The sequence below is a fragment of the Amblyomma mixtum genome, chromosome 8, assembly GCF_055824585.1.
Source record: "Amblyomma mixtum isolate Tamu chromosome 8, ASM5582458v1, whole genome shotgun sequence".
NCBI lineage: Eukaryota > Metazoa > Arthropoda > Arachnida > Ixodida > Ixodidae > Amblyomma > Amblyomma mixtum.
Genome location: NC_143019.1, coordinates 51,177,973 through 51,201,595, shown reverse-complemented (window position 1 = coordinate 51,201,595; position 23,623 = coordinate 51,177,973). Strand labels below are relative to the sequence as shown.

Sequence of the window (23,623 nt, the reverse complement as noted above, 5' to 3'; positions counted from 1 at the left end):
GTAGCGATAGTTTCGGAAGTGCACGTGCGATAGACCTACATTTTATAATAAAGCCTTCAGTGCCTTCCGTTATCCCCATAGCTGCTTTCCCATTCTCCAAAAGAGAGACGGGGGAGAAAAGGTAAGGCAGGGAGGCTAAATTCTCTATTCTCCGAATAGGCTATAAAACCTAGCAGCTGCAGTTACTCATACATGCTAGCAAAATATCATTATGCATGTAAACTTACATACACGCCCATGTACAGTAAAACCTCACTGATAAGTTCCTGGTTCAAATGTTAGATAAATAACTTTATTTAGAAATTGCTGCTCGAGGTACATGCTTTTCTTTGGTTAGAAATTGTTGTCTGTGGGCAATGGTTACACGCCTTAGTGATTAACTGAGTGCCCTTGTTGGTATGGGCCCTGAGTGAGGCATTTGTGCAGGAAATACTTCCAGCCGGGGAATTCAGTTAGCTTACACGTTGCCATAGCTCACTGGAAGCAAGGCAGTGTTCATCCTTGTTGTTACCAAATACATTTTAAATAGCAAACATGGCAATACTCTTCCATTTATAATTCGAGCTATTAAAAACTGCGAGGAACGCTTGTAAGCAGGTATGTAAATAGCCAGAAATCAGTACTATGACCTTTCACTGCTTTAAATAAAGTGTGAAAAGACCAAAGACACAAGATGTTCATGATCCATGACATAAGATCTCACAGCTTGCTCCTGCTTGCATGACATTTATCCGGTGCAGAGGCATAGTGTCCAGAAACACCACTTACCTCACGCAAGGCCAGCTGGTCACGCAGGCTCTTGCGGCGAAGCTGGGGTGCTTCGAGGGAAGAGCGAGTTCGTTCCAGCCATGCCTGGCAGTCACGAGCCTGCAAAGCGGGAGGAGAGAATGCAGACAGGTGTGACCACAACTACAATTCTTCAGCTCATCGAAGCTTTCACAGTTTAAAACCCTTTGCAATGAGCGCAAGGAAAAGAAATACTGAAGATCTCATGCAGCAAGCAACCCCGCGAGACCGAGATGAGACGTCAAGACACTTCCCTGGCAATGTATGTGGGCCACAGTGTGCATTAACTTTCCAATCACTCCATGTTTTGTCCTCATGGGAAGTGTAAATGCACCCACAGGATGAAAGCCCACATTGAATGTTGTTACTTCACCATGAATGCAACAATTCGTACACCCATTTATGCTCACTAAGGTTCGCCTTGATCAAATGAAAGTAATGTATACACATGTATACAAATTCATGCAGACATATACAGACCTATACATAATTACACATGGCTAATATCCCAGATAATGAATTTGCCAAACGGTGCAGACTCAATACACTGATAAACTCTGTAATAAAAAATTTGTGGAAAAATAAAAAAATTAATATAGAAAAACATGTCTTTAGTTAGGCAAGCTTTGGAAAAGTTTACTAACATGACGTTTTCCTAGCAGTGATGTTTAGGTTTAGGTTTATTGGGGTTTAACGTCCAAAAGCGACTGAGGCTAAGAGAGACGCCGTAGTGGAGGGCTCCAGAAATTTCGCCCACCTGGGGTTCTTTAATGTGCACTGACATCGCACAGTACACGGGCTCTAGAATTTCGCCTCCATCGAAATTCGACTGCCGCGGCCGGGATTGAACCCGCGTCTTTCGGGTCAGCAGCCGAGCGCCGTAACCTCTGAGCCACCGCGATGGGCCCCTAGCAGTGATGCTTGTGAAGATTTTCTCCGCCTCCATATTGGTCACAATGCTTCAAACAGTGTTTAGAAAGAGAAGATGTTGCATGATGCGAAGTGTTGATTCAGCGAGCTTTTTTTAGAGACAACAAGAAACAGCGGCAAACACACTCCCAACGATTTAGTTAGTTAGTTATATTGATTTTTATGGCGCAAAAGCAACTGAGGCTATGCTGCGCCAAACACAAGGTTAGAGTTTTTGTTAATGGTGAAGCTTTCTAAAAATACTTAGAGTTCGTTTAAAACGTTGGCTTCCTTGAGAAACCTAAAAATACATGAAATGTCAACCAGTGCTCGATCACCTAAGAGTAGCATGGGGTGTAATGGGATGCTTTCCCTGTAAAATGTTGTGAAATATTTCTTTCTTAGTTCTTCTAGTTTTATGCATGAAATTAAAATGTGGTTCACTGTGAGTTCAGCACCACACATTTCACAGAGAGGTTTGTTTTGTTTGGCTAGCAGAAAGTTGTGCGTGAGGTGGGTGTGTCCAATGCGGAGCCGACATAAAATAACTTCGGTAAAACGTTCTTGATGCCTACATGATTGCCATTCCCCTAAAATTGGTTTCACAGAATTTAATTTGTTGTTTACGTGATCTTGCCATGCGGCCTGCCACTTATTTCTGAGTTTACTGTTGATAAACTTTAAGCAATCCCTGTGCGGTATGCTCACTTGTTTTATTTGGCCATTCCGGGCTTGTGCAGCGCATACATCTGCTTTTTCATTACCTACGATTCCAACATGGCTAGGAACCCAGCAAAATTTAATGTTACGTTTTTGTTTTGTGATTTTAACAATGTTATGTATGATGTTACCTATTATGGGTTCAACAGCATTCCTGGAGTGCAGTGCTTTGAGCATACTCAAGGAATCGGTGTAAATGATGCTATTTTTGATATTCTCTCTTACTATTTTTTCCACAGCTACAAAGATGGCATAACACTCAGCAGTAAAAACCGATGCGCATTCTGGTAGTCGCATTATCTGTTTGTTTTTTCCTTGGATTACTGCACTTCCAACGTGACTTTCTGTTTTTGAGCCATCGGTATAAAATTCAATGTAAGTGTCATACTTTTCTTGTAGTGCAAAGAATTCCTGTAATATGTACTCATTTGGCGTTTGCTTTTTATCTAAATGTGTCATTGTGAGGTCACATACTGAAGGCAGGCTGTACCATGGTGGTAAATATTCATTCCTTTGTGCAATATTCGGTAGGGCATCTAGTACTGTTAGCTCTTCACATTTATCTTCAAAGCGCAGCAGTAATGGTCTGATAGAATGTGGTTTGTTGATGAATAATCTTTTAGATGGGCACTTGGTGACAACTGGATGGCAGAGATGTTTCGGAAGAGAACGGATTTTTAAGACATATGAGCATGTAAGGGCGATTCTTCGATCCTCAAGAGCGGCTTCATTAGTTTCAACGTAAAGGCTAACTACTGGTGATGTTCTGTATGCTCCAGATGATAGGCGCAGACCAAGATTATGAATGGGGTCTAATCTTTTTAAGTAGGATGCTCTTGCCGAACCATATACTATGCACCCGTAGTCCAGCTTGGAGCGCACCAGAGAGCGATATATTTGTAAAAGGCTTGCTCTATCGGACCCCCACCGCTTCCGTGAGAGAACTTTTAAGATATTGAGGGCTTGAGAAGCTTTCTTTTTAAGGTTGTTAATATGTGGTAGAAATGTGAGTTTCTTGTCGAAAGTTACGCCTAAAAATTTGTGTTCTAGTTTAATTGGTAGCGCAGTGTGATTCAAGTATAGATTGGGATCGACCTGTAGGCCTCGTCGCAATGAAAAAAGAACAGCTACTGTTTTTTGAGGAGAAAATTTAAACCCATTTATGTCTGCCCAAGCACCTAGTTTATTTAGTGTGATTTGTATTTGTCTCTCACAGGTTGATATGCTGGAGGACGTGCATGCTATTTGTAGGTCATCTACATAGACTGAATACATTATGGACTTGGGTATTACTTTAGCTAAGGAATTCATTTTTACTATGAAGAGTGTCGTGCTTAGAATGCACCCCTGGGGTACGCCGTTCTCTTGGGTGAAAGTCATGGAGAGAGTTGCTCCTAGGCGGACTCGGAATGTGCGGTTAGCCAGGAAGTCGTTCAAGCAGTTCAACATCCTGCCGCGGATACCTAGCTCTGCTAGGTCACGGAGGATGCCGAACTTCCACGTAGTATCGTAGGCCTTCTCCAAGTCGAAGAAGACCCCAATACAGTGCTGTTTGTGGATGAACGCCTCCCGGATGGTGTTTTCTAGACGGACAAGGTGATCTGTGGTCGAGCATGCTTTTTTAAACCCGCATTGGTGTGTATCTAATAGTTGCCGAGATTCAAGTATGAAGGTCAATCTAATGTTTATTACACTTTCGAAAGATTTAGCAATGCAGCTGGTGAGGGCTATTGGTCTGTAACTGCTAGGACTTGTTGGTGGTTTTCCGGGTTTGAGAAAAGGTATTATGACTGCTTTTTTCCACTCGTCAGGTATATTGCCAGTTATCCAGATTTTATTAAAGAATTTTAACAGTGCCTCTACAGCAGCCTCGGAGAGATGTGCAAGCATAGCGTAATGCACGTTGTCTGGTCCCGGTGCTGTCTTTTTGCCAGAAGATAGTACCTTATTTAATTCTTGTAGTGTGAGAGGCTGGTTATAATCCTCATGTACACCTGCTCCAGATGGAAATTTTTGTTTTTCAGCTATTGATTTGTGTTTCTGAAATGTGTTTGTGTAGTTAGATGAGCTTGAGATCTCAGCAAAATGCTCGCCCAGTATGTTGGCCTGTTCTTCTAAAGATGTTTGTGTCCCGGGTGCTGTCAAGAGAGGAAGTGTGAAAGGGGTATGGTCACCAGTAAATTTACGCACTTTTTCCCACATTTTCTTTGATGTTATTGAACTATTTATTGAGGAGACATATTTCTGCCAAGAGGTTTTCTCTGCATTTCTTCGCACATACCGCGCTCTGGCTTTTGCCTTCTTAAAGGTGAGTAGGTTCTCTGCAGTGGGATATCGACGCAGAGCGCTCCAGGCTTTCTTTTGTTGTTTTTTTGCTAATGTGCATTCTTTTGTCCACCACACTTTGTGTTTCTTTTGTGCAAGTCCTGTTGTTTGTGGTATAGCGAGTGTTGCGGCCCATATTATGCATTCAGTAAACTTCTCATTAATTTCATCTGTGCTAAGGTCGTCACAAAATTCCTTTTCCAGAGTGGCACTTTTTGTAAAAAGTGACCAGTCGGCGAGCTGAAGTTTCCAGCGCCGTGGCCTTGTGGGGATGATTGGAGTGGACGATGAGAGCCTGATGACGGTAGGTAAGTGATCGCTGCCCATGGGGTCATTTAAAACATCCCATTTAAAATCGTTAAAAAGTAATGGTGATGTGAAAGCTAAATCGAGAGAGCTCATTTTTGCTGAGCTTGGACAGCAATATGTGGCTTTTCTCGTATTTAAAAGACAGATATTATTTGAGAGGATAAAATCTTCGATTATTTGGCCCCTCGAGTCACAGCGTTCGCTTCCCCAGAACGGTGAGTGAGCATTAAAATCGCCAACTACCAGGAATGGCTCCGGTAGTTCATTTATCAAGCCTTCTAAATCTTGTATTGTTAATGTCATGTGCGGGGGAAGATATAGAGAACATATAGTTATGGTTTTGTAGCTCACGACGCTAACCGCAACCGCTTCCAGTTTTGTGTTAAGATTGATTTTTTTAGCAGGGACGCCGCTCTGAGTGACGATTGCGACGCCTCCTGAGAGTCTGTTAGCATGCTCGCGATCACGTCGGAATGTTTGATAATGTCTCAGGATATTCGTATGTTGTGGACCGAGGTTGGTTTCCTGAAGACATAAGGCTACAGGAAACATTGAGCCAAGAAAATGTGTGATATCATTGTAATTCCTGAGCAATCCTCTACAGTTCCATTGAAGTAGGAAAGTCATGTTTATATTTTTGAGTGAGGATTGAAGGGATTTACTTGTTTTCTGGGCCCGTTATTGGGGTCCTGTCTATTCTTCGCTCAAGAGAGCGGTTCCGCCGCTGCAAAGCGGGCGGATCGGGAGTTACCTCCATCACCTCACTAGAGGTGCTGGTGGACCGCGGGGAAGCCGCGGATGTGTTAGTGTCAGGCCTCCCCCGACGGGGGGAAGTCCTGCTGGGTGCCGACCCGTGAGCCGGCGCTCCCTGCTTTGGGGATGGCAGAGCAGCGTTCACTGTCTCTGCCTGGGGCGTTGATGGCACTGCCACAGGCTCCGTGAAGGTGGCCTGGGCAGATGCCGGAGTGCTGTGTGGTGCGCCGCCCCTGCGCACCACATCAGCAAAGTTTGTTTTTGTGGAAAAGTTGAAGCTGTTCTTTGCGTAAAACAGTCGTCGCGCTTCCTTAAATGTGATATTCTGTTTTGTTTTGATTGTAACAATTTCTTTTTCATTTTTCCACGATGGACATGACCTCGAATAGGCGGCATGATCGCCTTCACAGTTTGCGCAGCGAGGTGCTGCTCCTTCACAGTTGTCGGAAGCGTGTTCTTTTGATGCACATTTAGCGCAAGTTTCGCGGCCACGGCAGCTTTGAGACCCATGACCGTACCGTTGACATTTGAAGCACCTGCGTGGGTTTGGGATGTAATGTCTGACATTTATTTTGAGGTAGCCAGCTTCTATGGATTCGGGGAGTGTGCTTGAGTTGAAAGTCAGTACTAGGTGCTTTGTAGGTATCTCTTTGTTGTCTTTTCTTATTTTGATACGATACACACTTATGACATTCTGTTCTTTGAGGCCTTCAAGCATCTCTTCCTCGGTGAGGTGAATGAAATCTGCTTCGGATATCACACCACGGACGGTGTTCAGAGATCGGTGTGCTGTAACTGATACAGGGATTTCCCCGATGGACACTAGGCTGGAAAGTTTCGAGTATTGGGCAGTGTCTCTGAGTTCAAGGAGCAGGTCACCACTTGGCATTTTAGACAGTTTGTACCCGGGACCCAAGGCCTCAGTTAGACTTTTTGCAACTAAGAATGGGGACATGGTTCTTGCGGTTTTTTCAGTTTCTTCGCTATGAAGAACGTGAAATTTTGGAAATGGTTTCGGTTTTTCGAAAAACTCTGCAGTTGCCTCGTTCCGCCCTCTTTTATGAGGGCGATCTGGTTTGGAAAAGGGGGGAGCCATGAAAAATATGTGTTGTTCGGCCGTGGTGCCAGCCACCCACCATGGAGCCCAACGAGGGGACGGGACAGGAACTTGCGAGCAAGTCCTGCCCACGCCAGCTGTACACCTCAACTATAACCCAATATGACGCAACTCAGGTTAGTTGGCCACACAAGGTTAACCCTCGCCGCCAGGAAAAAAGGGAAAAAACTAAGAAGAGAGGAGGATACAGGAAAGTTGTAAGGAAGGAAATAGGAAAGTCAAAGATAGAGGGGAGGACAGGAAAAGGCGACTGCCGATTTCCCCCGGTTGGGTCAGGCCGGAGGTGCCGTCTACAGGAAGCTGGGGCCAAAGTGGTGTGTTGCCTCCGCCGAGGGGCCTTAAGGGTCCAAACGCTCGGCATCGGCTCAACCACCAGGATCCCCTTTTCCCCGGACACGGCAATGCCACGCACGGCTAAGCGCGGATGCTCGGGTCCGTGGTGACGCATTGTTCACCATCATCCCCCTGAGGGGATGTCCCTGCGGATGCTCGGGTTAACCCCGTGGTGTCGCCACTCACCAACGTCTGCATGCTGCAGACGCCTCCCTGCGGGGATCCCAACGATTTGTTCAGCCGTTCACCCACCTTGCGTTCGCACTGCTCCCACTCCTCGACCAACTCCTGGAGGAGGGCCAGTTCCTGGACGAGACGGCCCTCGAGGTTCCGCTGGCGCTCCTCGGCCACGTCCAGTTTCTCCAGCAGTGGCCCCACGTGGCACGAGCGGCCGATGCGCTGCACCAGGCTGCTCATCTCCGCCAGCTGGCTCTGGCCACTCACCATGTCCCGGTTCACCTCCTGCACAACAAGGGACAGTGCGTGCATCCAGCATTAGGGAAGCTCTTCATGGCCCTCCCAAATGGCGCTCACCGGCTGTCCTTTCCTTTTACAAAGAATTTTTAAAGCAAAAGCATTTCTTGCAAAACTTGTTGTTGGGCTAGCTGGTAAGCCAAGCTTTCATAGGAACCAGCACAAAAAAGGACAACGAACAAGCAAGAAGAAGCAAGCAAGATCAGCACCTCTGTCCATGTCGTCCTTCTTCTTACTTGTCTGTTGTCCTTTTTTGCACTGGTTCCTCTGAAAGCATTTCTTGGCTATGTTCGCGGCTTCGTGTTTGCAGAAAGTGGACGCAAAACGTGTCAGCAGCCCTGACGTCATTTGAGGAACAGTTAGGAGTAAAAGAATGACTGAATGTGTTACAGGATGATAAAATGTCAATGCGCATCAAATTTGGTTCATGTGCAGTAATTAGTTCCTCAACTAGAGGCGAAAAGGTCGATTGGACGTCTGTATAGTGATGGACGTCGATATAGTGAGCGGACACAGTCGTGGCCGTTGAAATCGCGCAAAAATATGCAGCCAAGCTGGATGAAGGTTTTAAATAGATTTAAAAGCATTAATTAATGCCAATTAATCAAACAAAAAAGCTTCGGTTGATGTGCAGTAATTAGAGGCAATTAAAACCACGGACGTCGATGTAGTGGGAGGACGTCAAAACAGCTTCGGAGGTCGAAAGAGTATAAGGATGTCAATGCTTTCGCATTCTTCCAATGCAGGTCGCCGCATTGATCTCTAACGTTTTTCTGTATGAAGATAACTAAAAAAATTTCCTAGGGCACCAGAACTATGGTGCTATTGCTTCCACAACAAGTCACGCGTGCTGTTCACTAGGATGGCTTTATCGAAAGTCATGCACAATTTCAAGCATTGCTTTGCAAGCAAGTTGTCAAAGTGCACTGACACGTAATTGCAGAGCAGCACAAATGCTGCACTCCTATTATGTACACCTATTATGTAGCTGTCTCAAACCACAGCTGAAGAAAAGCTTGCCAAGCAGTAGTGAATGTGCAAACTAATGTAAATGTGACAATAGTAACAATACTGCGGTGAATGCACAATTTGAAAAAATATTTTTGGTGCTGGAAGCTACTCAACCTTGCTTGCCTAGGTATGCCAACATTGAAGAAGTGAAAAACTACTCAGACACAAGCTAGAACTACAAAAGCTCATGGCCTGCACAGTTTACTAAGGCAGCTACTAAACCTGACACAGTAAACTGAAGAAGCTATGCCTTTATCTAATTTTTTTTCTTTTCAGCCAATCTTTCTGCTAGCATTACAGCACCCACAGAGAAGGCACTAAGTTTGCCCCTCCCTATATATATATTTTTTTTTACTTTCACTGCGAACCCTATCTGCTCATGCTCTCTTCAGGAACCTTCCGAAAATTCCCAAAGTAAAATAACAATGCCTGACTATACCGTGTGTAAGAGAAAAAGATGGAGGTTGAGGCATGCACAGATTTTGGTGTCTGAGGAGCCCAAAAGGTACTTTAAGGAACCCGAGGGTTCCGTGAGATCCAGTTTGAGAACTCCCTGGTTTGACGCAATGAACTAATCATTTGTACAGTTTTCACGCCTTTACAAATTGGCTCTCCACTTGATCAGGCCAAGGCCGCTACTGTACTACCCACCTGGCATTGAGACAGGCACTGCCTGGCCACAGCCAGGGTGTTGAGCGGTTGCCGCTTGGCCACTGCCAGTTCCTTCATGTCCAGCCAGGTCTTGTGTGCTTCGTGGAGCTCCAGGAACCGGGCCCAGGCCTCCAGGGCATCTTCCACCTCACCTAGGCGCTCCCGGATCCATGACTCCACCTTGAAGGGAAGCAAGCAGTCGCAGATAGAGCCATCAGTTTGGCTCCCACAAAAAACCAGCAGTACCTAATTAATCAGGAAATAATGACCCAAATGAGAAGCCACGGTTAGGGATGAGGTAATGTGACAAATCTTCGCATCACACTACCCTATTCTTTATAACTGCACATTCTGTGCCTGTCCTCACAAGGTAGCATGGCTCTGCTGCTTTCTGCAAGGCCTTGTAATACTTTATGTAGGCATGTTGATGCCATACCAAAGATAAGCAACCATGATCATACTTATCAAATAATAAAACATGAAACATGGTTCTAGTGGCACAAGAAAACAGAACAGATTCTGTTTCAATGTTGTACTAAAGCCACTGAGCAAAACCAGTGAATAATTTTGGACATTGTACAATCACTGCACAAAAAAATGGAAAAAATTCACTTGAGGAACTCTGCTAACAACTCTTAAGTTCTGAAATGTTATGACATAATCCCTCTTATGTGCTTAGACTAACTGAAGGAAACAAATGAAGAAGCATGACAAGCTAAAAGCTATGCAGAATCACAAAAACACCTGAGAAGTGCTGCAGGCGCACCCCGTAATGCAGCAAAATGTGCAGGTACACACAAAACTGAACGCGACACACCGTTCGAGGGAACCGAAACCAATGGGAAACAAACAAAGTGGAAAGCGGGCTTGCAACAATCGAAGCTCACCTGTGTCAGCTGGTCTGTGAGAGAAGTGATGGTTGCACGCACAGACTTCGCCTGTTCCGTGTCACCCAAGCACTCGACGACAAGATTGCCACTCTGCACCACACGACGCTCGGCATCCCGGCGCACTCCGGGCAACTCGGCAGAGAGGGTCTGCAGGAGCAAATGCTGGGAGTTAACCACCATCATCACAAATATCATCACCAACAAAGATGGGTCCACTACTGGACAAAAGCCTATCTTGTATCCATCAAATTACTCATGCTTTGATAATAACAAATTCGCATGTGGTCTGTTTTTGGATGCTAGCAAAGCTTTTGATTGTGTTCGGCATGACCTACTGCTAGAAAAACTTGATGTCATGGGCTTTAGGGGTCCTTTTAAAGATTTGCTGAAAGAATATTTTTCTAATCGGGCTCAAGTTGTTGAAATAAGCGGGCATCGAAGTTCTGAATCATTTTTGTCGGCAGGTGTTCCACAGGGCTCTGTTTTATCGCCTTTGCTTTTCAATTTATTTGTAAATGATTTATCGAATGCTGTCGCAAAATGTTACATCTTTCAATACGCCGATGACACGTTATTGTTGTCAACAAATACTTCGTTGCCTCTGGCCATGGATGCTCTTAGAACAGATGTGGTGCATGTTATGAACTGGTTCTTAAATAATTCTATTGCAATTAATCAACAGAAAACTAAACTCATTTGTTTTCGTAATCCTCATAAAAAGCTTTCTTTTGTTGAACCATTGTTTTTACATTCTTCGCACTGTCTTAATTGCTCTTGCATTCCAATTAATTTTTCAAATAGTGTCAAGTACCTTGGTATACTTTTTGACAGTGATATGTCTTGGAACAGTCATCTTACCCTAGTATGCAACAAGCTTCGTGGTTTATCATGTGTACTATACAATGTTCGTTATTTATTACCTTTTCAGACTCGCAAGCTTATTGCACATGCTCTCATTTATGGGATTCTCAGATATGGAGTCACTGTTTATTATCATTGCTCAAAGACTTGGCGAATGAAATTAAATGCGATATTAAAGAACATCCTTCGATCCGTGGCATACAACACAAATGCTTCACCTGATTGCAATTTGTTTTCGCTTTTACAGCTGCCCTCTTTTGATGCCCTCTTCCATCATGTAGTCATTCGTGCTCACTTTTGGGAGAGTACATTTTTGGTGCCTTTCATTCCTGTTCGTCCTTTTCGACATCATCCCCGTTTCACGGTACCTCGCTGCTACACTCACTATGGCCACTTCACTCGTAATTATTACATACCAAAAATGTTTAATTCTCTGCCTGATTCAATCTTTTCAGTTTCTTCGTTGTCTCTATTAAAGAACTTCTTAAAAACTCATATGTCGGTAACCTAAACTGCTTCTTTGTTCTTGTTTGCCTTAGGTATTGCGGTTTATCATTGTTTGTTTGCTTTGTAACACCTATTGTTTAATATATCTGTCTTTCATCGATTGCCGAGTACTGCCCTACAAGCCTTTATGGCTTGGGCAGACTTGTCTTAAAGATTGTATTCTGTTCTCTGAAAATAAAGGTGTTTATTATTATTCAAAAAAAATTAGCCCTATCCTGTGCCAGCTGTGACGACCCATGCGGCTCTAACAAATTTCCTATTCTCGTCATTTTGTTAGACTATCAGCCACCTCTGACTATATCTTCCTTTTTTCACAACCACTCTAACAATCTAATAAATCGGTGGTGAACAGACCTGTGCACTACACGTTTTGTAGATGTAGATTTTTTCTCTTTATTTCTGCCTAAAATTTCATCAACTGCAAGCATTTAGCCAACTCTCAAACATGTCATGTCTGGGCATGTCAGGCACGTCAGAACAGGGCATGTCAGATCAAGCAGGAAAGCTAACTTTCAGTATACCTATACAACTGCAGAAATTACAAAAAATATATATATAAAACAGTACATCTGGAATGTCAAATTTTTATGTCACGCGTAGTCTTGCTATTCTAATAAAAGGCCACATGAACAACAAGATCTGATCAGAAGAAACATGTAAAAAGAAAAAGTTGTGCTTAAAGACATAATCAGAAAGGCAAATCATGATGGGCCATGATGGTTGCAAAAAGAAAAAATGGCTGAGGCTTAGCTTAGGTTAAGCCTAGTCAGATGCGAAGCATATTGTCGCCGAGTTGCATATCGAGCTCGCCAAAATAAGACCAAGTCCCTCAGCTGATGGAGAATACTTTGCCTTAAATAATACAAACACTTAAGACGAGTACACTAACCAATTCGAAGCTGTAATGTAGAAGCCAAGTGTGTGTGCAAAGAGGTGTGCCGCCTGACGTGAACAGTAAAGCAGTGTCACCCAGCCTTCTTTAATACAATAAGTATGTGAACTGATTGAAAAGTACGCTGATGTAGGGATGTGGAGCAATGCAGAAACTGTGCCCAATTTGCAGCTGCATCACCCCAGTCTTATCTGCTTCTCAAGAATCCGTTCCAGCACTCACCATCAGGTTCTCCTTGGTGACCTCTGGAGAATCTCCCTTGCGCTGCAGGATGCCCTGTGCCTTCTGAAGCCAGGCAGCCAGGGCCTTGGAGCCTTCGCAGTAGTCGGCACGCGCAGTACGTGCCTTCTTGAATTCACGCTCCTTGCCTTCCAGAGCGGCCATGACGTTTTCGGAGAGCAGCTCCACAGAGGCCAGGGCCTGCTCGACGGCCTCTGGGACACCCTGTCGCCGCTCGCTGTAGCGCTCATGGGCCGATCGAGACGTCTGTCGCACCTCTCGGTCCAGGAAGCTGAGCCGCTCGCGCAGCATCTGCGGGTTTAATGCAACAACGATTGGTCAGGCGATTGGTGAACACGAGACTGGACACACTGCAATGTTATTTTTAGTCTGGTGGTTTGCCCTGCCAGGTGAAAAGTACAGCTGACCCCTTTACCTAGTTCATCTATGCATTCCAAAGTGGTAGCAGTTGGTTTCTACTGGTTCTAAATGATCCAAAAGGTGAATAAACTGATAACCCTGTCAGATGAGCAAGACACACTTCAGCATTTTCATTTGGGCTTTTTCTTTTTAATATTAAACTTCCTTCTCTGCGAGTCTGACCTGCTGGCATTCAGCTAGTTAATCACCACCTCATGAAAGTTGTGTTGTGTGTGTTGTGTTGGGTTTATTGGCGCATAAGCAGCTAAGGCTATCATGCGCCAAGAACAAGGTATGGAAAAATTGGCTTGAGCAGAGCGTGAAAACAAAGTTGATAAAAACGGTGGTGTAAAGGGCCTAAAAGTTTTTTTTTTTTTCTGGCTGATTAAATACCAACTTTTTAGAAATGGCTGTTTGCAGAAGCTTTTAAAAGTTGGTTAACCTCCGTGGACATCCTTGGCTTGCCAAGGATCTCGAGGCCCCCAACTACTCATAAAAACCTCAGCCTCCTTCTCAGGACTGAGAAAGTGGCTGAGGTGTATCATTCTCAGTAGAGAAGCACAGGGTCAGAACATTAAAGGTTTTGAAGAACACCGGCTTCCCTTAAAAAGCTAAAAACATCAAGTATACTAACGGGTGCATGTTCAGCTAAAGTCAACGCTGGATGAAATGGGATGTGTTCTTTGTAAAATGTAGCAAAATATTTTTTCCTTAATGATTCAAGTTTTGTGCATGATAGTAGTACGTATGTGGTTTACGGTAAGTTCATGTCCGCATTGCTCGCAAACAGGTTTGTCTTTCTTTGTTAGCAGGAAGTTGTGGGTGAGATGTCCTCATGAAAGCAGTCTGGGGCAACATCAAGGGCAAGAATTTCAAGCAGTGCCCACGCATACTTCAACAAACCTCGACTTAAACAGGGTTGAAAGGATGAGCTTTTTTTTTTTTCTAGCAACATTCCATCTATGCAAGCCACTGAAATACTACGCCACAAACTAGGCATATGACGCTTTCATGAGCTAATGTCTGTCTGCCGCTAAAAAAATTAATACTTGTTCCAACATTCAGGTAAATTGGTTTTTTAAGGAAAGGAAATGGGCAGTAATTGTCTCACATATCTCAGCGGACACCTGAACTGAGCCTAAGGGAGGGAGGGAGGTGGGAGTGAAAGAAGAAAGAGAGAAGGAGGTGCAGTAGTCTCGGAAATAGTTTCGACCACATATCTTTAGTTCAAATAATTTTTATTGATTTCCTTTCAGGGGCTACCAAACTCACAACTATACATCATCATTATCATCAGCCTTATAGTGATGCCCAGGTTAGGCACTGTGCCTCCCCTATGTGGGATGACATTGGATTGATTTCCTTTCAAGGGCTACCAAACTCACAACTATACATCATCATCATCATCAGCCTGATAGTGATGACCAGGTTAGGCACTGTGCTTCCACTTGTATGGGATGATCAAAGTTACAAAGGGCCCCAGTAAGTGTTTCACTAGGATAGTAAGCAAGAACTGCTCAGCACCCGTCTCAAGCAGTACAAAACGCAACCTCATCCCACAATGTTGGCTGCGAAAAAGGGACGTGCGTACCTGGAGGTTCTTCTGGACCTGGTCCTCATCCTCCCCACAGGTGGGGGCTGCGCCAATGTCCCTCTCCATCTGGAGAAGGCTCTCGCGCAGAGAGGCAACCTTCTCCTCAAAGGCAGCCTGCGCTGCCCTCTCTTCACGAACGCCCTGCAGGTGCTGCTCAATGGACTTCTGCAACCTGCAAAGGACAACACACAACACAGGCGAGACTTCATCAAAGTCCATACATGGGCAAGCTGGCTTTGCATGATGAGCATCTGACACGGCACAGACAAGTGATGACAGCAGGAAAGCATGAAGTAACACGTGGTGCTTCATATCTGTTGCAATGTGTCTTCCTTGTGCCTTCTCAACGAGTGCAGCTACCACCAAGCACTTAGTAGATTCCGTTCTATGAGTCATCATGCCCATCATAACCGGCTGGTCCTCCTTGCCAAGACCGTGCCGCCATCCGTTATGTGCCGGGCATGAGCGAGTCTTTGGCACGTGTTCTGCGCCCTTACAATGTACAGTCCTCGTCAAAAGTATACAGCCCAAGGGGTTTCCCTGTAAACTGTTTAGCGCGGCTCCCTACCACATCGAGCAGTCCAAAGCTTGGCAGGATTGAGGACTAAAAGCCATTTATGGTTCGAGAGATTACGGTCGCTTAGGATGCATAACTAGGCACTCTGCAGGCCCCGTAAGCAAACCCCTTGGGCTGTATACTTTTGATGGGGACTGTACAAGTTGCTCACGTTCCACCATGCAAGTTGAGGCATGAGTTGGTGAAAGGACAGACTGAAGAAAGAGAGGTCTCCTGACGTCATATATAAAATTCCCTGCGCAGACTGTGACTACTGTTACATAGGCGAGAGCGGGAACTTTGAAAGACAATTGAGAGATCACTAGAAAGACGTCACAAATAAGAAGAAAATAAGCAATGGCCTTATGGTAGATCACCCGCCTTGCATTCGGGAGGTGCTGGATTCGATTCCCAGTGTTGCCGAGTACCCACCGGTTTTCTAATGGATACAAGATTTCCCCCGGCCTGGTGCGTGGCTTTTCTAGAGTGAATTGCTTGAGAAAAGAATTGGCTTTAATGCAGATATCTAGAGCCCCTGATAATCCAGGCAACAGAAAACACCCTAAGTCGCAATGACGGTAATCTTCCACCTATGTAGGCAAGATGCCTGGGGCAATTACTGCGAAGCACTTAAACGTCACACTTTCCGTTTAATGAACAAGGCTTCCGTTGTTGTTAAAATAAAAGGTTGTTTTTTTTATCCTTTAGACATTAACCATTCAGAGACGTCATTTTTTGTTTCCATAGAGGACAAATATCTTTTCTGCCTAAATAGTATACTCAAGAATCGAGAAAGGTGATTTGCTACTTTTCCTGCCCAAAATACCAGTGGTTAATTTTTTGCAGGGATGTGAGAAGTTTCGTCAGTCATAAGCCATAACACTGAAATTCCATGACTTATCAAGTAAACAACTGAAGCATCGTGAAATCCTTTCCTATTTCGAAGGTGCACAATGTGCTTGAAATTCAAAAAAATTTAAAAATTCACTATGCCTTACACTGCGACTTCAAATCACTGATATTAGGGCTACAGTAATCATTTTCACATAACAAAACTGTACGCATGTAGAAAGCCTGTTGCTTGCATGTCTGCATTTGCGCGCTGTAATATGATCTACGATTAGGTGTCAAAGACATGCTTATAATAAAAAACTTACCTAATCAAGAGAAAAACACAGCAGCTAATATATGAAAACTAAGAACGCATCCAAACCACAGTACTACCAAAAGGTGGTGTAGTTTTATACAGTGGTGGTATGGTTTTGTTTTAAACTCTTTTAATTATAATTATGGCCTTAATTTTTCCAAGAATTTGGGGGAGGGGGGTAAAATAGGGCGATAATTTTTGAGCTCCAATTCAAGTATAGATCAGGTTATTTAGCAAAGTATTCCACACTTTTTTTTTTTTTTCGGCAAATATTTCACATCAAAAACTTTCTATAAAAATGTTTTTGTTGGGGACATAAAATGGTCTCTCTTTTTCTCGCTATTTCATAGCAATAAACGGCAGCTTCCACTAAATAAACTGCATACCAAATCAGATATTACCCTTTTTATTTTTTTCGCATATTGCAATTATTTCATTCTGTACATCATGCAGAGAGATCTCTGCAGCATTTCCATACAAGACCTGCTTGCCTTTTTACACTCAGAAAACATTCATCAATGTTAATGTCGTTAATGTTGGTAATAGGTAATGCTTCACACAACGATGTCAATAAGATGTCTGCTCAGAATCTCCGTTTTGTCCTCTGACTTGTTAAATGCTCTTTTTGAACTTATCCTAACATAAGCCACATCACGAGTAGCAAGCATTAAAAGAGATCTAAAATCACCAGTTAACTGGAACACCCTCTGAAATAAACACAAAATATCCACTAACTTTTGTGCGCTGTCTTCAGCGTTCCACACTGAAGAAGTAAGTCCCCCCTAGAAGGCACACTTTTAGGTAGAAATTGGATGCAAACTGATTTTTAAGAAATCTGTTTGAGATGTCAAAATTGAGTAAAACTCGGTTTTACTTGAAAACAAGGGGCCCCAATTATAATGCCTCAAAATGTTCACTCAGTAAAAGCTTGTGATCATTCCAGCTTGGTATTTCAAGCATCCTGGACGTACGCAGGCAACTAACATGCTCCTGCAGCTGTCATAGATATGAATGTGAAGGCCATGCTGCTGTCACAAACTGCTACGTCACTAGAAATCAAAAAAGGCACGTGCTTCTGATCAAGGCAGAAAGTATAGCTTTGTAGAACTGACAGCAAGTTCATACACCTGCAAATTGCACACAAGGTGAAATATAGCATTGTGGTTTATTATTCGACTCCATTGTAAAGCAGTGTTTTTCTTATGTGCATCACTTTATTTTTGTAACTGTTGCATAATTTCTTGCGTATTTCACTTCTCTTTGTATATAACTACTGCTTAACTGTTGTACACAAATTTAAAGTATAATGCTGAGTTGTCTCGCCATAACTTTTTGCAGTTCCTGAATGGACCCAAGTCTAGCTGAGAAGGCTAAGGGCCCAGATGATCCGCATGCATCTTTTTTTACTATTTTTGTGAAAAAATGATTTGATAACAGAAAGTGCAGTCTCTTATTTTCTAAACACAATAATCTTCCCAATCAACCAGTGTACATTCACCAGACATCCGAAGTATGTTCTTCACTGGATATACGGATATCCGAAGGAGTCCGCCGAAGTCTGACAGCTCTCGCACAGACCTCCGACGGAGGTACAAATATCCGCCGACAGATATCCGTCCCGGATATCCGCCAGTGGATATTTTGTGGATATTTGCAGGTGACGCCTTCTCCACAGTCATGAGGCAAGCCAGAACTACAACCACCAATTAGTACATCTCGCAGGGCCCATGGGCTTATTAAAAGCCCGCAGAGTGTCAGAAATTAAGGTAACAATTGTTACCTCACAGTCTCAAATGTGCAAAGTACTCTGCAAATGACCTGCTTCCTGCATCAAGTGCTGCTTGGAAAATTATGAGTGGCTAACAGGCCTTGCAGTTTCTCTTTTCATATAATACAAATTCATAACATGGACACAAACCGAAGCATAGAGCTGAAGGAAGTAATTGCTAAAAGATTGGCACACACACTCGACACACATACTTTTGATTTGTGGGTGCATGAGGAAAAGTGCAATACTTATTTTAATAATTCAGTCTAGATATATTGAGCAATCGTCAAACCCATAATACATTTTCACGACACGAACCAGGTTTGTGGGTAATTGCTGCAATAGGCACCTGGTGGGATGCACATATCTTTTGCACAGAATGTGCACTTAAGATGCTGGCCCTTACACCTGCTATCGCACAATGGTAGCTGTCACCGACAAGAAGGCTTTCAGGAATGTGGTATCACAAAGCATTGTATATACATGGGCATGTCATGGTCAAGTGCACCGGGGTGAAGAGGTGAGATACCCTTGTCGGACACAATGTGACATGATACTTACTGACAACAAGGCAGTGCGATCCACTTTTGGACACTGCTAATGACATTACCATAGGCTCACACTTAAGCAATACTGAGAAAAGGGTTCTGCCCTCACACTTCTAATTGTTATGTGAGCCGTGCCAAGTTTTCAAGACTTTTGAGTGAGGTTATAGAACCTGAGCTCAATTGACAGCCAGGCAACGTAAAAAGTTAAATAATCTTTACAAAATGAAATCCCAGCAGTACACAAATTTACAAAGACCTGTATGGCTTGCGTAACCAAAAACTATGCAGCACGCAACCCACGCGAGGCTGCGCGAAAAAAAAAAAAAAATACGAGCGTTACAAGGAGTGCTCAAGCGCATAAATGCATAATCTTCGTTTCCCTTCACAACATGATAACCTTGACAGATAACAGCGGAACACCTGTCCTAGGCAGACTCGCACACATAAGTTGACTATCTTCGATAGCAGAAATGGGTATGTTTGCTCCCTGCTCGAGGAAAGCAGAGTTGACAACCGGCTCAGCCTACGCAGCACAGTTTCGCTGGCGCACAATAATGGCAGAACGCACGTCCAACCAGATGTATTGCATACAACTTATTAGAAGCTGATTCCGAAAAGGCAGCGTTTAAATTACTAGCTTCAAATGACTTCGTTGTCACCGGCAGCAAAAATGGAACCGGCTGATAACCCACTCAGTTAAATATCGGACTTGAACGCCCGTGTCTGAGGTCACTTGACAAGCGACCCCGCCGCAGACAACCGATAAAGGAAAGGCAGACCCTGCGAAACCCCTATCATCGCTTCAAGGCGCTTGATCAACTGAGACTGACAGCTGCTCGACAATTACGCCAGACCATCGTCTGTCTGGCCTTAGCTTAATTCTGCTTACGTTGCAAATAAAATAGAAGAGACAACTAACAACCAAGAACTTGGACAAATCTGCAAATGAAGGCGCAGAATATGAACGGTTCGCGCCACACTGAGCGGAGCCAGCGCAAATAAACGAACTAATAAATTGACAAAGTCGAGAAACGCGGAGCAGACGCGTGGAGCACGCAACGGCAGACGACACACGCCGTACCACACACGCAAGCACACACAAATCAGAACCGTAACCAAAACTCAATCACGCGTTCGCCGCCTTGCGGCGGCGAGCAGTCGAAACCGGCGCTCCGTAGCGCTCGAAACGCCGGCCGCCGAAAAAAAAAAAAACATATGACTCCATCGGAGCGTGAAAATCGACAAGCGTGCGTGCAGCCCTTCGAACAAATATGTAGGAACGAGCGAAAGCCCCAAAAGCAGCGCCGAATGTTCTGACGACCACGCCCGTACCGGTGAAACGCAACACCTCCCCGAGAGCTCACCGTGGCTAAAGTCGTCAGCTGTCGATCACTTGAGTGGTGATGACGACGACGACGCATGACAACACTGCACGCGCGCGCGACTCCTCCCACTGGCTCGGGTGTGTCGCGTGCGAAGAAAAAAAAACGCCGGCCGATCTCGCAGCAGGACGTGACACTTGAATGCAGCAGCAGCCGAACGGATACGACGCACGTGTGCGATTCACGTAGCGAGTCTCGCTCGGCCCGGCGCGCGCAGCGCCGCTGGGGTTGGCCGATCGCCGCAGACGGAAATCTCACCGTGCCAAGGCCACACGGAAGAGAAAAGGGCGATGGAAGCGGGGAGCGCGCGAGAGAAGGCATTGGCGAGAGTAGGGCTGCGAGATGCTGACGTGAACGCGATGGGAGCGAGAGGCATAACGCAATTTTTGAAGACCGCCGCGTACCCCTCCTCCTTGCCATTGAGCGCGCGCGGACGAGCGCTCTCTCTCTCTCTCTCTCTTCACCTCCATTCGCTGCATTTTTCAACACGGTTACCTCCTCGCGAACACACCTCTCTCTCTCTCTCTCTCTCTCTCTTTGGCCTGCTCCCACGCCAGTGTATCCACATGAGGCTACAGTTTCCTGGAAAACCGCCAAAGCGAGCCGCCGCGGTCGAACATGGCGCTACAGTCGGAAGCGTTACGCAAGAAATTTTTTTTTTTATTGAATAAGCGTGTTCGTTTTCATTTAATTGACAGCTGCAAAAATAGACTAAAAGTGTATAAAAAAATAAATACGCCACCTTGAAACGTTCGCAAACAAACGACTAGTCCAAACTTCGACTAAAACAAGTACCGTCTTTGTCAAAAGTAACCAGGCTGCATGGTTTGCTTCTAGCTTGTATAGTGGAGCCCTTGGGGCTTTCCTCAAGATCAAAAGGTGTTGGAAGGTAAGAAGACCCCCCACTCCTTACCTTTAACGACCATTTCAGCTTTAGGGAAGCTGTAAGGGCTCCACTGTACGAGCTAGACGTAAACCATGCAGCCTGGTTACTTTTGACAAAGACTGTACATGCATTCGTAGGCCGCTGTCGACGCGAGCGCTTCGCAGCTTTCCAAATATCTGGTGCTACCACTGTGTTCTCTCAAGTATATGTCAAAACTAGCGGTAGATTTGAAATCACTGAGACGTGTCTACACTCTTTCTCCGTCCATTCCCAGATCGTAGGTTGAGGTAAAGGAAAAAAGCTCGGTTTGGTTTGGTTTGGTTTGGTTTATGGGATTTAACGTCCTAAAGCGACTCAGGCTAAGAGGGACACCGCAGTGAAGGGCTCCAGAAATTTCATCCACCTGGGGTTCTTTAACGTGCACTGACGTAGCGCAGTACACAGGCCTCTAGTATTTCGCCTCCATCGATATTTGACTGCCGCGGCGTGGGTCGAACCCGCGTTCTTCGGGTCAGCAGCCGAGCGCCATAATCACTGAGCCACCCCAACCTTGCCAGCACCAATAATGTATCGCGGGTTCGTCCAGGTGAGTCCGCGGGTCGTCCATTCACAAAACAAAGTCTCCAAAACAAAGAGAAGAGAAATCTCCTCGCATCTGCAACGACTTTTACAGGACATATCCTGATATGACACCGAAGACGCCGTTCCGGTAGATGCCACGCTGGAGGCTAAAATCCACCCCGCATGCGTACAACCTTCCGGGGGCTGCTCTGCGCATGCGCCGTTTCTGATTTTTGAGTACTGGCGCACATTTTACAGGCACCAAATTTCAAGGCTACGATAATTTCCTCATTTCTTATTTAAGTTTGTTACCTTTGTCTGTTAACTCGAAAATTCTTAATCGCACAAACTAATGCACTCAGTTGCGGTCGACGTGCACGTTGCAAAAGATTTGCTGGCACAGCTCATCTTCGTTAACGTAACGCCAACGTACGCAACAACCAACCAGATCATGGGCTATCCGATCACGTGATCATCGTCCAACACCGCACTAGCCATGTGGTCCCGCTGAACACATCCACGTCGCCACGGACCCTACAGCGTGTCGTGTCCTCGCCCGCAGTCATCGTCCGGGTTTTTTCGCAGCGACTGCTGCCAAGGAGAAAGATCTCGAAGCGCGATGGCGCGCGGTGTTAGCGCAACTCGGGTGTGTGTGTGTGGGTGGGCGGACTACCGAAGGGGACTCGCGGTTCTTCCGCCCTCTCCCGTCCTCTCACCCACCATCCCCCGAGCCCCCTCCTCGTTTACTATTCCGAGTGCCAAGGTCGTGTGGCCCACTGGGAGAGGAGGAGTGTGCCAGCAGTGTTGCGCAATTCGCCAAGGCTGACAGCAAAGCCGCTAGACAGCTGCGGCCGCGATAAAAAATAATTAATAAGCAGAAGAAGAAGCGACGACCACGGGACGTGGGACGACGTACTTACCGTAACTTCTTGCACGTTCCCTCGTCCCCCCCCCCCCCCCCCCCCGCTTCTTTCCCCCTCCCAACCTCATTCCCTCCTTGGTCCACAAGGGACGTTTTGCGTCTTGGCAGACGTCGCCCGTCCTGCATGACGGCCACAAACGAACGGGCCCTAACACGTTACGGCCGGCAAAGAGGGGGGTGCGGGATGCAAAAACGCGGCTGCTACTGCCGTTGCTGCTGTAGCTGGCGAGGCGTTGAGTGCGAGAAATTAGGCCTGCGCCGGCGCGCCGGTTTGAAGCTCGAACGACGGCGGGCCCAGCCGGTGAATCACCGGCTTCGAAAACAGCTAGCTATAGCTGCGGGGCTTCGTTCTACTTTGACTGGGGGGGGGGGGGGGGGGGGTGGGGGGGGGGGGGGCCGCCACGGCGTGCGAGAAAACAGGCATCGGAGACGCGTCGGGGGCCAGGCAGGAAGGAATAACTAGAAGGGTTGGAGGAGGGGTTTATTTTTACCGCGCAGCCGCCACACGTTACTGCGCACCTGGAACGTTCGAGAACGGAGAGCGTGTTTATGCGGGACGCTCTGATGCGCGCCTGCTGCAAAGACTGCCCGATTGAAGGGGACCCTCGGAGCGGACGAGATGTACAGGGTGCATCCGACGAAACCTGACTGCGACGGTTAATTGGGCTGACACGCGCAATCTACCCGAAGGTGATGCAACAAGGATGCTGCCCTCTGACATGATGCAACGTCGTTATAACGAAGTTAAAGGTGTCCGGCGATTACTTCGGTATAGCCCGTGTTGACTGAGCTTCCAAAGGGAATCGTCATTGCTTCGTTATATCCATTATTTCGTTATAACAAGGTTCGACTGTATATACACTGCTAAACCTGCAATATGTCTAGCACATACGTGGTTGAAAAAAAAAAAAAAAAAGGTGGCCGGGGGCATCGTTATAAGGCATATAGGAATAAAGTAAGAAACACAACTTTCAACGCGCGGCACTACACAATAAATTAAACATAATAACGATTGCAAAAGATCGTTTACATCAGCGAAAAACGCGCGTTCGATCCCGGCCGTGGCGGTCGAATTTCGATGG

General features: G+C 45.5%; 1 protein-coding gene and 1 pseudogene across 12 annotated transcripts in view; both read right to left on the bottom strand.

Moving 5' to 3' along the window:
- LOC149332392 (uncharacterized) overlaps window positions 1–23,623 on the bottom strand; it is a 372,379-nt gene that overhangs the window by 110,702 nt on the left and 238,054 nt on the right. For all 12 annotated transcript variants that reach the window (XM_089557313.1, XM_089557304.1, XM_089557316.1 and 9 more), the window contains 6 exons: window positions 14,769–14,943; window positions 12,761–13,069; window positions 10,276–10,425; window positions 9,389–9,568; window positions 7,505–7,714; window positions 769–867 (listed from right to left, as the gene is read on the bottom strand). In XM_089557313.1, coding sequence (XP_089413439.1) covers window positions 769–867; window positions 7,505–7,714; window positions 9,389–9,568; window positions 10,276–10,425; window positions 12,761–13,069; window positions 14,769–14,943 — 1,123 coding nt within the window. The remainder of the gene's footprint in view (window positions 1–768; window positions 868–7,504; window positions 7,715–9,388; window positions 9,569–10,275; window positions 10,426–12,760; window positions 13,070–14,768; window positions 14,944–23,623) is intronic.
- LOC149332393 (uncharacterized) lies at window positions 2,606–7,345 on the bottom strand (annotated as a pseudogene).